Source organism: Solanum lycopersicum, chromosome 2 (genome assembly GCF_036512215.1).
Source record: "Solanum lycopersicum chromosome 2, SLM_r2.1".
In the NCBI taxonomy this organism is placed as follows: domain Eukaryota; kingdom Viridiplantae; phylum Streptophyta; class Magnoliopsida; order Solanales; family Solanaceae; genus Solanum; species Solanum lycopersicum.
In genome coordinates, this window is record NC_090801.1 from 43136398 (window position 1) to 43151905 (window position 15508).

At 35.6% G+C, this 15508-nt stretch overlaps 1 protein-coding gene across 1 annotated transcript in view; it reads left to right on the forward strand.

The window, feature by feature from the left end:
• Positions 1-14446: 14446 nt before the first annotated feature.
• Positions 14447-15508, forward strand: part of LOC101246577 (protein PHLOEM PROTEIN 2-LIKE A9) — a 1267-nt gene continuing 205 nt past the window's right edge. The window contains exons 1-3 of the mRNA XM_004231532.5: positions 14447-14769; positions 14863-14933; positions 15170-15508. The exon at positions 15170-15508 is cut by the window's right edge and continues 205 nt beyond it. Coding sequence (XP_004231580.1) covers positions 14710-14769; positions 14863-14933; positions 15170-15508 — 470 coding nt within the window. The 5' untranslated portion in view covers positions 14447-14709. The remainder of the gene's footprint in view (positions 14770-14862; positions 14934-15169) is intronic.

A 15508-nucleotide genomic window follows, 5' to 3' on the forward strand; every position in this document is an offset into this window, starting at 1 on the left:
CCTACTACCGTCCATGGCTTTGCGCCCAAAGTTCCAATTGAGTTAGGAGAGTGGACAGGGCAGACTGACTTCACCATTGCCCTTATGGATGCGTTTGATGTAATCTTAGGGCTTGACTTTTGGTATGAGGTTAACGCATTCATCTCACCGCGTCACAACCAGCTGCACATCAGTGACACCGGTGGTTCTTGTGTGGTACCCCTTATTCGGGTACCACAAAATGGGATGCATTTATCGGCAATGCAGCATGTCAAGGGCTTCAAGAGAGGCGAGCCAACTTTTCTTGCTACCCTCATCGAAGATGCTGAAAGCTGCACAGAGGCAGTTCCATTGCCGCTTTGCATCGAACAAGTCTTTAGTAACAATAGGGACGTGATGCCAACAGAACATCCCCAACGGCTGCCACCCCGAAGGGAAGTTGATCACCAAATTGAGCTGGTTCCAGGGGCAAAGCCGCCTGCCATGACGCCTTATCGTATGGCGCCCCCGGAATTGGAGGAGTTAAGGAAGCAGCTCAAGGAGTTGCTGGATGCTGGACACATCAGGCCGTCCAAGGCGCCATTTGGTGCGCCTGTTTTATTCAAAAAGAAGAAGGACGGGACGCTGCAGTTATGCATTGACTACCGGGCCCTCAACAAGGCCACGGTGAAGAACAAGTACCCTTTTCCTTTGATTGCGGATTTATTTGATAGATTGGGACAGGCAAAGGTGTTTACCAAGATGGACTTGAGAAAGGGTTATCACCAAGTTCGGATTGCCGAAGGTGATGAACCGAAGACTGCTTGTGTAACGCGCTATGATGCATTCGATTGGCTGGTAATGCCATTTGAGTTGACGAACGCATCGGCGACATTCTGCACATTGATGAACAAACTGTTCCACTCCTACTTGGATCAGTTTGTTGTTATTTATTTGGATGATATTGTTGTCTACAGCAACAACATGGAGGACCATGTAGAGCACTTGTGCGAAGTGTTCAAAGTCTTGCGCGACAATGAATTGTATGTGAAGCGGGAAAAATGCAGCTTCGCCCAACCGACTGTCCATTTCCTTGGGCATACTATCAGCCACGGCGAGATTCGGATGGATAGCGACAAGATAGATGCTATCAAGAATTGGGAGGCTCCAATGAAGGTACCAGAATTGAGGTACTTCCTTGGCCTTGCCAATTACTATTGTCGCTTCATTTTCAACTACTCAGCAATCGCAGCTCCTCTCACGGACTTGCTGAAGAAGGATGTGATTGGAATTGGTCGGAGGCTTGCCAAACTGCCTTCGAGAGGCTGAAGGCTGCTGTGACGGAAGAGCCTGTTTTGCCTTGCCGGATTTCTCTAAGGCATTCGAAGTCCACACTGATGCATCAGACTTTGCTATCAGTGGCGTCCTAATGCAAGAGGTCCACCCGATAGCCTTTGAGAGCAGAAAGTTGAACGAAGCGGAGCGGCGGTATTCGGCTCATGAGAAGGAGATGACAGCCGTGGTCCACTGCCTTAGAACGTGGCGCCATTACTTGCTGGGTGCGCACTTTGTCGTCAAGACGGACAACGTCGCGACGACATATTTCCCATCCCAAAAGAAGTTGTCCGCCAAGCAAGCCCGATGGCAAGACTTCTTAGCAGAATTCGACTTTTTAAATTTGGCTGCCATTGTGAGCTCGAGTTGCAGCTCACTTGTTGATGACATAAAGGAGGGATTACAGGGTGATCCCATAGCCAGACAACTCTTCACCTTGGCCCAGCAAGGCAAGATGAAGAAGTTTTGGGAAGAAGGTGGCCTGCTTTACACAACAGGCAGGCGTGTGTACATTCTGAAGTGGGCTAACCTTCGGCGTACATTGATTAAGGAGGGCCATGATTCTGCTTGGGCTGGTCACCCAGGATAGAGGAGAACGCTAACATTGATAGAGGCTTCTTACTATTGGCCTCTGATGCAGGTTGACGTCGAGACATATGTGCGAACTTGCCTCATTTGTCAACAAGACAAGGTTGAGACAAAGTTGCCGGGAGGATTGCTGGAGCCGCTGCCCATTGTCGAAAAGCCTTGGGCAGAGTCACAATGGACTTTATCACTTGCTTGCCAAACTCGGAGGGGTTTGGGATGATAATGGTCATGGTGGATCGCTTCTCCAAATATGCAACGTTCACTGCCACGACGGCTAACTGCAAAGCCAAAGAAGCTGCCCAGATCTTTTTGCATGATGTTGTTAAGTATTGGGGCATCCCCAAGCATATCATCAGCGATAAGGATCCTCGGTTTACTGGCTCATTCTGGAGGGAATTTAATCAGCTTATTGGGGTCGGAGTTGCACTTCTCGACCAGCTTTCACCCTCAAATAGATGGGCAAACTGAGAGGATCAACGCACTGTTAGAGTGCTACTTGCGGCACTATGTTAGAAGGATTGGGCAAGGCTGCTGGATACTGCCCAATTCTCGTACAACTTGCAGCGAAGTGAGGCGACAGGAAGGAGTCTGTTTGAGTTAGCAATGGGGCAGCAGCCTAATACGCCCCAATCCTTGCCCGTCGACGCCGGTTTCAAAAGTTCGGGTGCCTATCAGATGGCCAAAGCTTGGGAAGAACAAGTCGATCTTGCACGGTCGTACCTTGACAAGGCTGCCCGGAAGATGAAGAAATTTGTTGATCATAAGCGACGTTCGGTGGATTACAGAATTGGGGATCGAGTTATGGTGAAACTCAATCCAAGGCAATTCAAGTCGTTGCGAAGTGTGAATCAGAATTTAATTCGCAAATATGAGGGGCCATTCGAGATTATTGCCAAGGCTGGCAAAATTTCTTATCGGATTGACATGCCTCATCACTTGAAGATTCACCTTGTCTTCCACGCAAGCCAATTGAAAACTTATTTCGGAGACAAGGAAGACAAGGAGCGGGGGCAGTCTGAGAGGGCCAGAATCTTCATCACGCCGCCTACCGTGGACAAACAAATTGAGGCTATCATCGATCACCAACTTGTTTGTGGAAAAGGGTGGAACAATTCTAGTTCACAGTTCCTAGTTCACTGGAAGGGAACGGCATCTGAGGAGGCGACTTGGGAAAAGTACGAGGACTTGTGGCAGTTTCGCGACAAAGTCCATCAGTACTTGCAGTTGTGTGGCGTTGGGGTCATCGCCAATTCAGGCGGAGGAGCCCGCCTCGCAAGGCGGTACATTAAAATCCAACGTCTCCAACAAAGCAGCACCACCACATCAAGGATTGGAGGGTCAAAAGCCTTGCCAAACTCCCTCCCAACTGATGGAGGTTCCTTGCAAGAATGGAGGAAATTGCCATGCTCACCAGGCCAGCCAAGAGCATGAAGACAAAAATCTGTGCAGCCAGTCTGCCATGTGGCAGTAATGCAGGAAAGACAAATCTGCCTATTTTTCAGCCTTGGAAAATCTGTCACATATAGCCTTTTCTTTGAAGAGTTGGTGCCACACGTTTTTCAGCTTACTTAGAAGTTTTGTACATTGTCTTAGACAGATTATCACATAGCATACTTAGCATACTTTGTATCTGTCTTACTTTGTATTTTCTCTCTTGTACAAGAACTTGGAAGATTATTGGAAAATTGGCTTGTTGGCCTCCCAAAGACTTGGATTCCTTTCTTGCTTTCCTTATTTGTTTGTGTCTGTTTGTGGACTGTCTTGCTTGCGTTCCTTTTGTGTTTGGTTGGAATGAGTTTAGAAGAGTCGTGCAAGCCTTCTTGATTGTCCCACGAGGTGTGAAAATTGACCCCGTGACATATGGTCTGTACTGTTGAATCATGGAGAATGTATTAAGAGTCATATTTAGGGTCCAATTCCTACGGACCCATCTACGGGTCATAGAAACTTTTATGAGTCATAGCTTGGGCTCGTAAAATGAACTCATGAACCTTAAAATCTCATTATAAATTCCACGAATGGGATCTAAGATCCGTATATGAAACCATGAACCATAAATGCAGCCGTGGAAGGTTTTCCACAAACTTTTAAGAGGGTTAATTAGTGCAATCTTTTTTCACCCCTTCTTATTCTAAACCTTAATATTTAACACCTGAATAATGTTCTAAACAATATTTATAGACCTAGTACTCTCATTAACGCTTTCAAGTGTTGGATTAAGGATCCAAGAGGAGAAATTTAGAGTTTCAAGCTTTCTTTGAGTTTCGCTAAGAAATTTGATCTTCCAAGTATGTAAGACTAATCATATGATAGATTTAGTTTTTCTTCACGCCCTACACCTAAATAGAGTCATTAAAAATTTAATATAGGGTTATATCCTTAATTCCGAGAATTTCTAAGATGAGTTATATTATTGATTTCAATTTTTTAATTCTTGATTATAAGTTGCTATATATTATTCATTGAGATTTTTGAGTAACATCATGTTGATATTCTCACACAAACCCCATTTACTAATTTTCCTAGATAATATTTTTATCAAATATTATTTCTTAACTTGCTCTTTGAGAATTTGTAAGGGAGTTCAAGAGTAAAGTTTAAAGTATATTTTTTTGGTAGAGTTTTAGGGAATTCAATATTCATGAATGTATCATTTTTACATGGAGAAAGAGAGCAAATTTTATAAAAGTATAAGAGTTTTTCTAAGTAAGTTATTATAGAGTAATTACCTCTTCATGAGGCCCTTTTGAGAACGTTTTTTCTTTAAAAAAATAAAATTATTCCGCTAAATAGAGTGTGTAGTAGTTTCTTATTAAAACAAAACTTCTTAAAATAAATAAGTACAAGAAAGTGGGGCTAGACCTTAACTTGTCAATCCTATGAGGTAATGAAATTCTACTAATTAACAAGTATGAAAAAAGTAAGAGCTAAAGAGAATTAGATATTCTATGATCATCACAGAATTCGTAATACACTCTATAATGATATTACAAATGAGAATGCTTACAATTTGTCTCAAGCCGGAGAGAGTATTTTTATTTGAGAATTAAGTTATATATTTTGGGAGTAGTATCAATCAATAATGTAGAGCAGAGTTCAGACAACTTACATTCCTCATAAATCACATATGCAACGTGGATTAAGATCTCACTGACTTTCATGTGAATCCCCTTTTTATTAATTAAGATCAATCAAGTGGAGTAATTGAACCTATAACCTCATTATCATTACTCAACACACAAAATGAAGACTTCTACTAGTTTATAAGGTTTAGAAATCACTTGCCTCAATTCCATCAAAAGTCAATCCAAGATTTGAGTCTTCACTTTTCGATGTCCAAAATCACACAATCTAATTAATCAAGTAATCATAATAAGATTCAAAAAATAACAACATCCAAATCATTCACTTTAAAAAAAATGGGATAAATCAACTCTAAAACACAATTCTGAAAATGAGGTTCGAATATGAAATCCTTAGTGTTATCTAAGGCAATTGGAACTCAATAGTGAATACCATTCCGAAAAAAAAGAAACTAAAAAAATAGTTCATCATCACAATTTTACTATAGAACTCAAGTTCTTGAAAAACTTTGTTAATTGTCAATCCAAATCTCAAGTTTTTGTTAAAATCCACAAATAATAAAAGGAAAATGAATTTTAGAGTAACAAATTAAAGACTTACCCAATTCATTTACCGCGAAAATATCTTTAAAATAACCTCTAAGGATTTTACAAACTCAAAAATGGGAAAATAGGGTAAAATCCCGAAATGGTAGGCCAAAAAGGTCTGAGATGTCGCTTAAGAGAACCTCACAAAAATTAAGGGTCTCGCTTTCTAGAACTACAGTTTGCTTTCGCAATCGCGAACCATGGTTCACTTAAGCGAACCCCATCAACAGAGCCCTTCGATTTCACGATCAGAGTCTTTCTAACACAAACCTCATGATCGCGAGGTACCCTTTGCAAAGCAATGGACACTAGCATTAAAAAAATATTAATCAACTCTCAAAACATCAAATATACCCTGAAGATTAGTTCGAAACCTGTAACACAAATCATATATTCAAATAGACTATACTCGACGTCCCAGACACAAAGGAACCATTGAAATACGAATATAAGGTTTCCTTGATCTGAGTCCCAGGTAAGTTATTAAAAAAGGACATAATGCCTAAAAAGGCCAAATTAAGCTCGGGACTTTTAAAATTCAATTAAGACCTCACCTACGCCTGAAATCATCCCCTGAATCGAATGAAATTCTTGGAATTTAGATCCGAGCATCCAAACCCTGAATGTTAACCAAAGTCAACCCAAAGGCTGAAATCTCAACAATTTCTAACTTAGGGTCTCAAATCCTTCAAAAGACTCCGAATCTGAAACTGACAACATTTCATCATCTGAAGATGGTGAAATTGACAAAATTCTATTCCGACAATCGAAACTCCAAAAAATACATAAACCACTTTTTTTACAACTTAAGCCTTTCAAAATAAAAACTTTTGGTAATTCACAATTTTTAACTCAAAACACAATTTAAAAAAAACTTGGGGTCAATATCGAAAAGGGTAAAATTTAGGAAGAATTCAAAAATGAATGATCTAATCATTACATCTCAACTATCTTACGCTATACAACAAATTTGATCAGATCCCTAAAAGGGCAAAGAGTCTTTATATTTTTTTGATAGAATTCAAATGTCTAACATATGGATTAGATATATGATATGTCCAACTTTTTTGTTAGTTACATTTGTGGACTTAGAGAACTTTGAGAAGGCTTAGCAAGTGAAACTTAGACGTTCTCATTTTGCCGAATTGTTTATTTAAGTAATCAATGATGTACAATGTTATATTATCTTTGGAATAATAACATAAATCATACCTTTTAGTTTGTTTATTACCATTGCCCCCTATAAGTTTTACAAATCATCATAATTCCACATTTTTCTCTTAAGTCAAAAATGTCATTAGTTTCTGACCCTCCATTATTGTATCCGACCCTCTTTTTAATGTATAAACATATGTATCTGACCCTCTTTTTAATGTATTAGCACTTTAATATTTTGACCATTAATTCATTTGGACTGTACCGCTCTGCAAGGTGCACCATTAAATTCTAGCATTTTCGGGAACGTGGCAGATTTATATTGCGAATGGAGGGTCTGGAACGGAGTGTCAATTTCATTCAACCATGGGATATGGCTTGAAGACTTGGATGAACAATTAATACCCACACATGCAGCCAAAATGTCTCCCAAGACAAGGGATAAAAGCTAATAGGTCACTTTGAATTTTAGGAAATAAAGTAGCAACCTTTCCCACCTACTTTTAACTTTTTGTAAAGGTTTCCATTTTTAGATTTTCTTTTAGGACATTGTTCTAGCACGTTTTATCTTGTTTAGTAGATTATTGTAGGAATTTTTTAAACACTTCACTCTTGTAAAAAGACTTAGAGAAACACACCAGAAAATTAGCACTTGCCTCTCAATTTTGGCCTTCCAATTTTGCCTTGTGTGGACTGTTTGAGACTGTCTTGTTGCTGCATTCTTTTGTGATTTTTGTATGTTAGGATTGAGCATTTTGTAGAACTGTGCAAGCCTACATTGTTATCCATGAGGTTGAGAAAATAGCCCAGTGACAAGTGGTATCAGAGCTTCAGTTATGCATGACGTCAAAGTCCCAACGGAACAAAGAGTGTGTCCAAGAGGAGCTGGAAGTCCGGAGGGACACTGCCGAGAAATGTGACAATATCAAGGTAAGAAATCCTTCTTGTAACCCATATGTTAGTGGTAGAGTCGTTGGGGAAGAGGGGGAATGGTCGGACACCGGCCAACTCGATGAAAAGATCATCAGAGTTGAGGGGGGGTTGTCGATCCTAAATAGGCGTATTGTTGTTGTTGAGAACAATTTCAGTTCTCTTGAATTTGTAGCTCTTGAAGGTTTGGATGATGTGAAGAACAATCTCGTTGAGCTAGAGGAAGTTCACAAAGAAGGTTTGACCGACCTCAAACTCAAGCTCACTGAGGCTCTCTCCTCTCTTTGTAGAGAGTCAGGAGACTTGAAAAGACAGGTTGATGAGACTGTCGAGGCGGGGGTTGCTGCTCCCGTGATTGTACGTGAGACACGTATTGAGGCTTCCAAACCCAATGAAAGGAGTGCTCAAGACGTTGAGAATTTTTGTGGCAAATGGATGCCTACTTTGTATACCTTAACATGCATAGAGAGGCTGCCAAATTTCGGACAACAGTTATGTTCTTGAGGTAGAGGAAAAAGTCAGACATGGACAAGGGGGTTTGTGTTATTGACGATTGGGAGCAGTTTAAGGAAGAACTTTAGCGACAGTTGTATCTGCAAAACTTGTTCATGAGGCTGTCTGAGGTTAAGGGAATTGAAATAAACAACCTCTATTCGGGACTATGTGAAAGAGTTCACGAACATAACCCTCCAACCTTCTAATTTTTGCAATAATTACGAGGACCGCAAGAGAGGCGCTCCTCATCGTGAAGGTTGTTATATTTGTGGTGAACCAACTCATGCTGCCCGTTACTTGCCATCATTGAGTAAATTAAGTGTCATGGTTGCTGCCCAAAAGCAGCAAAAGTAGGCTGCAACGCAAATCGGAGGTCATTCTGGTGAGCAAAGTGGGCAGAATAGTGGGACGAATAAAGGAAAAAACGTACATGTTGGTTTGTTCAATCATATGACATTGTCTATTCATATGAAACTTGATGCGTTTGCTACTCAATCATCTAGTCTAAGGCTGCGCGAATCACTGTTCGTTAATGCCAAGTTGAATAGCAAAGACGTGTGAATTATGGTGGACAAGACTGCACTCATAATTTTGTGAAAGAGAAAGAGGCCAAGGACCTTGGCCTGAGTTACGTTGCCAGCGATACTATGTTGAAGACTGTCAATGCCCTCCCCACTACTGTCCATGGTTTCGCTCTTAAAGTCCCCATGGATTCAGGAGGATGGACGGGGTTGACAGACTTCACATTTGCCCTCATATACATGTTTGATATTATTTTGGGGCTGGACTTTTGGTACGAGGTTAACACTTCTATTTCGCCGCGTCACAACCAACTTCACATCAGTGATGCCGGAGGTTCTTGCATTGTACCCCTTATTCGGATACCACAAAATTGGATGAACTTATCTGTGATGCAAAATTTTAAGGGTTTTAAGAGAGATGAACCAAGTTTTCTTGTTGCCCTCGTTGGAGGCGTCGAAAACTCGTTCGAGGAAGTAGTTTTGCCTCCTTGCATTGAGCAAGTTCTTTGTGATAACAAGGACGTGATGCCAAAAGAACTTCCCCAACGATTGCCACTCCGAAGGGAAGTTGATCACCATATTAAATTGGTTCCCGGGGCAAAGCCACCTGCCATGATGGCTTATCGTATGGCACCCCCAGAATTTGAGGAACTGAGTAAGCAACTCAAGGAGCTGATGGATTCGGGAATATCAGGCCGTCTAAGGCACCATTTAGTGCGCCTGTTTTATTCCAAAAAAAGGAGGAGACACTGTGTTTGTGTATCGATTAGTGGGCCCTCAACAATGTTACGATGAAGAACAAATAACCCATCCCTTCGATTGCTGATTTATTTGACCGTTTGAGACATGCCGAAGTGTTCACGAAGATGGACTTGAGGAAATGTTATTACCAAGTTCGGATTGCCGAATGTGATGAACCAAAGACAACTTTTGTGACTCGTTATGGAGCCTTTGAGTGTCTGGTCATGCCTTTTGGCTTGACGAATGCACCTGCGATTTTAGGAAATAAAGTAGCAATCTTTTCCCCCTACTTTTAACTTTTGTAAAAGTTTCCATTTTTAGCTTTTCTTTTAGGACATTGTTCCATCACGTTTTAGCTTGTTTATTAGCTATTTGTAGGAAGTTTTTAAGAACTTCATGTTGTTCATCTTGTATTCCAAACATACTTAGAACAAAACCTTGAACATCTTTGTAAGAAAACAAAGTTTAAGAACATTTTCACGACTAGAAAATTAAAACTAGTAGCGAAACTAGAATAAAAAACAAATTTAAAAAAAAATATATGAAATACTTTTCTTAAAGAAGAATTGTTGTTAATATGCGTATAAAGAATCTTACTGATTCCAACAAATTTTGCAGAAATACGAAGTTACCAAGTTTAATGAACAAGTGAAGGACAAAAGAATAGAAGAACTGAAATTAATTCACAAATCTAAAGTTTGTAAAACACGTACTAGAATCGGAAAAAATTTTAATAGGAAAAAGATCAAGTCCACTGAATTCACAGTGTCCCCTTAAGGAAATTATTTCCCTCTAGTATCCGAGGTTTGATTTGGAATATGACCTCCCAGGGTAAAATGATCTCAATCACCAGAGTATAGATACCAAAAATTCCGGTGTCAGCGAATCACTCAACGGCATTAAAGTACACTTAGAATACTAGATTTAGTAGTTGAAGAAGAAGTCCATAAATTCTATTTAAAATGAGAGGAAATCCCTCAATTTATTGAAAACAAAGGATAGTGCGTAAAGGTTCTTATTGTGCCTTACCGGAAAGGTCGCAAACCTTTGGAAAAGTCACAATCTTTCAGAAAGGTCGTCACCTTTCATAAAAGTCACAACTTTCCATAAAAGTCACAACTTTTCATAAAAGTCGCAACTTTTCATAAAACTCACAACTTTTCATAAAAGTCGCAACATTTCATAAAAGTCACAACTCTTCATAAAAGTCGCAACTCTTCATTTTCCATTCACACCTTTTTAAAATCCAACACTTCACTCTTGTAAAAGGACTTATAGAAATACACTAGAATATTGGCACTTGCCTCCCAACTTTGGCCTTCCGATTTTGCCTTTCGTTTGCTTGTGTGAACTGTTTGAGATTGTCTTGTTGCTGCACTCTTTTGCGATTTTTGTGTGTTAGGATTGAGCATTTGTAGATCCGTGCAAGTCTACATTGTTATCTTACGAGATTGAGAAAATAGCCCCGCGACACGGACCCTCCATTAATGTATCCGATCCTCTTTTTAATGTATCGGCGCATGTATCCGACCCTCTTTTTAATGTATCGTTGCTTTAATATTTTGGCCATTAATATATCCGACCCTCTTTTTAATGTATCAATGCTTATATTATTATATCCGTTTGAGAGAATCTATAAGTATATACTTTTAAGGAATATATTGTAATTTTGCTCTAAAATTATGTTATTTATGTAATTTGCCCAATATTATAGATAATGGAGTACTAGTTAATAGGAACCCTCAATAGTGATAAATATTCAATTACCACCCTAATTACGCGTGTATCCATGCTCCAAAGTATGAAAAGAACATAAATACATTATTTTCTTTCGACAATAAAAGGCATTATTACTTGGATTCTTAGAGAATAAAGTTATTAACATTAGAGGAATATATTTTGACAACTAGGTTGGAAGGGATAAGAAAGGAAAATGATTTGGTTGTTTGCCACTTTTTTCTTTAGAAAAGTATGGCTTAGATAAGATTTATTTACAACTTGTTATACACACAAATATATGCTTCTGTCCCATTCTATGTTGATCTCATCTCTTTTTCTTTTGGAGTCCTCACGTGGACCTCTTAAATTAAATATTCTTTTCTTGACAACATAGTTCAAGATTGTATCTAACGTGTTTGAAGTATTTTTTTTCATATTTTATTATTATTATTATTATTATTATTATTATTATTATTATTATTATTATTATATAGAAGAGTCATAATGAGAACGATCAATGACTATTTTGTAATTTTAATCAATATTATGAGCAAAGTTTTAAATTTATAATGTATAATTAATTGTCAAAATAATTTTCTAGAAGAATTCAATTTTTCTTTTTAAAATTTACAAAAAGTTTGTTTCATGTGTGATCCATAATTTATTTTATTTTATTTTTAAAAAACAATTTGTATTTGTTTGATTATAATAATAATGTGAAAAATATTTTTATTTTTATACTCTTGACAATTCAAATCGTTCATCTATATTTGTGACTACTACAACATATTCAGTATAATCCTACAATCTTATATGTATGTAATTTTCCTATTTTGTAATTTTAATCAATATTATGGGCAAAGTTTTAAATTTATAATGTATAATTAATTATCAAATTAATTTTCTAGAAGAATCCAATTTTTTTTTCAAAATTAAGAGAAAGTTCTATTTCATGTGTGACCCATAAATTTATTTTATTTTATTTTTAAAAATTAATTTGTATTTGTTTGATTATAAAAATAATGTGAAAAATATTTTTACTTTATACTCTTGACAATGCAAATCATTCATCTATATTTATTACTACAACATATTCAGTATAATCCTACATTCTTATATGTATGTAATTTCCTTTTTAATAATATATAATGCTTTTTAAACATAAATATTCATATAGTTTTATTTAACTTATTTTATTTTCAAAATAATATTTATTTTATCTTTAAAAATTGTGACTTAAATAAGAAAACAAAAATAGCACAATTCTTTTTAATTATATATAATGCTTTTTAAACACAAAATATTCATATAGTTTTATTTAACTTATTTTATCTCCAAGAAAATATTTAATTTATTTTAAAAAATTGTGACTTAAATAAGAAAACAAAAAAGCACAATTCTAAAGAGATAAAAACGAAGAATATAGAGCTGATAATGTAAGAATTGATAAATAATGATCGCATAATTGTAGTTTAAGAAAATACATAATTAATTAAAGAGATAAATTTTAAAATAGTATAAATATATGAGATCAAAAATTAATTTGTCATAGAATTATATATCATATACTTAGGAAACTTCCACAATATATAAACTGCAGATTGACCTTCATATAATAGTGAATTGTACTTTTTGATCGTGATTTCTACTTCTTACAATCTTGAATCATGATAAACTAGTGTCATTCGTCGAGAGTAAGAAACATATTAAATATTAGATTATGAATGCTTTACAATTTATAAATAAATATTTTCTCAATGAATATCAATACTTGAATTTCAAAATTATGTTACTTTATTACTGATTTATATTACAATTTTGGTTATCATCTACTAGATATTGATAAAAAAAAAACTATAAAACATAATTATGAAAAGGATTTAGCATTTTCATTTTAAATGTTAAACAACAAAATAGTTAAAAAAAAAAAATAACCTAACTAAAGTTTGTACTCGCTCCATTTTGATTTAAATGTTTATTTGACTTAAAATGAATTTTTTTTTAAAAAAAAAACTTTTAAAAATCGTGGTCTAAAATAAATCATAGATGTTCATATGACTATAAATCTTCTTACTAAGAATAACATGTACATTTTAAAGTCAAAATGTTATTAAATATATTAATAAATCATTCTTTTGAAATTTACTACAGAGAAATATGTCACATAAATTAAAGTTAAAATGACATAAATTTTTATTGTTTTAAGAGTTAATTACATTATATCTCTACTTTTTTTCAAATTACAAAAAAAAAATCTTAGAATTAAAATTTTTTTAGATTTATCAGCAGACATGCGGATACATTGATCATGATACATTGCTATTCAAGAAACATTGCAGACACATAACTCACGGATGAATCTGAGAGAAGAGAGCTATATTTGAGAGGGAATATGGATGTACCGAGAGGAGAGAGATGTATTCAAGAAACGATAGAGATGTATTCAAGAGGGGATGAAGATATATTCAATTTTTTAAACTTAAATTATACTAAATTAATTCAATATTTTAAACAAAAAATTTAAATATTTAAAAACTATACGAATAGTAAAAGCTAATATATGCTTATTATCTATTGGAAACTTTACTCAAGTGACTTTCTAAAATATAATATGCAATAGGATAAGTTTTATATTTAGTTTGACTAAAATAAGGCCTAAACAAAATTCTATTTTTGGAAGAAAGAAAATGTAAACAAAAAGGTAACTAATTACAATGCACTTTCGGATCCTTTGCTACGCGTAACATGCATTACGTACGCCAATGGTTCATGTGAATTTAAAAGACAAACTAAGTAGGTGTTTGGCATAAAAAAATTATCCGCATTAAGAGTTTACACGAAGGTAATATAAAATGCGTTATTACGTGATGTCAATGATGTTTTTGCGAAGAAGAGAAAAAATCATACCAGTTTATGTATATGTTGTGATGCTGGAGTTGGAAAATTGATACATTCATTTTAAAATACAGTAAAAAAAGTATTATTATAAAAATAAGTTAATAATTCTCATGGCCAAATTAAACAGGAACATATTATACCTTTTACTTCCTCTCTTGAATGAATAATTGGTTAAGCATAACCCAAGTTAATAATGGTTAGTAAAAAGTTATGAAAATGAAAGAAATATATTGAAGATAAATATAAATGGTACGTACGATACTTAGCGTGTGAGAATATTAACGATTGTGAGTGAAGCTTGCAATACAAGCACAAATTAAAAGAGGAATTTCCCTTTTCAATCCCATATCATGTCTTACTCCTTTACTTGATTCCATATTATTTTTTTTTTAACCTTTCGTTATATATTCCAAATCAAAGCGACCTGACTAATTCTTATTCACACCACATGAACCAGACAAGGACAATTCATTTGAATAAGTTGAAATATAAGACCTTTGATATTTAAGGATTTCGATTAAGAGATTCCGTCGCATTTCTTACGTAGAGTAAAGGTTGCATATAACTTTAAAAAGCTAACCTTGACAAGGGAACTTTAGGTTTCAAGCTATACTCTATATATATATGTGTGTGTGTGTGTGGTTGTAGGCAAATAATAAAACTCAAATATTTATACGTTATCAAGACTTTAATTCAACATGGAGGATTCACACTATGTAGGAAATCATATCTCTGAGGTGTTAGAAAACGGGACCAAGGTACGTTTAGTTTGATCTTCATTTTCATTTTTTAATTTCAAACATAGTCTAGTTAAATTAATGTAATGTTCTTACATATTAGTTTTCTTGCAGTTCAGAATTTATCCTTCAGCCTTTAATATCGTTTGGGGAAAGGATGGAAGATATTGGAAATCACCCAAAGAGTAAGTATACATGCCACACTTTACATATTCATATAATCAGAGTGAATTCTTATGAAGATTGAGTAATTATAATTCATTAATGTTGGTAAATGATTTAATTCTCTTTACTAATGCACATATTATTTTTGTTATAGTAATAGTAGGTATGTGATAGAATAGTAAAAAATGGGATATTTTGTATTGAAAATTGATTTAGATATGTGACGTAATGTTGGATTGTATTTGATGATGAACAGGGAAAAGGATCCAGCAACACTTGTACAAGTGAGTTGGCTAGAGGTAACAGGGTTGTGTGACAAAGTAGAAAAAGACACAAAATATGAAGTCAAGTTCAAGGTGAAATTGACACCAGATTCATTTGGATTTAATGAGTTACCCCTCTATTTTATGGTAAAATATGGATCAAAACAATCATGGAAGAAAATTTATTTAACAAAAGATGCTAATGTTGAATCAAATGGATCATATGTTGGACCAAATAATCTTACCATTACAACAACTGACTCTCGATCGGGAGATAGCAACCTTTGTTTTGGACTTTATGAAGTTTGGAGTGGAAAATGGAAAGGAGGATT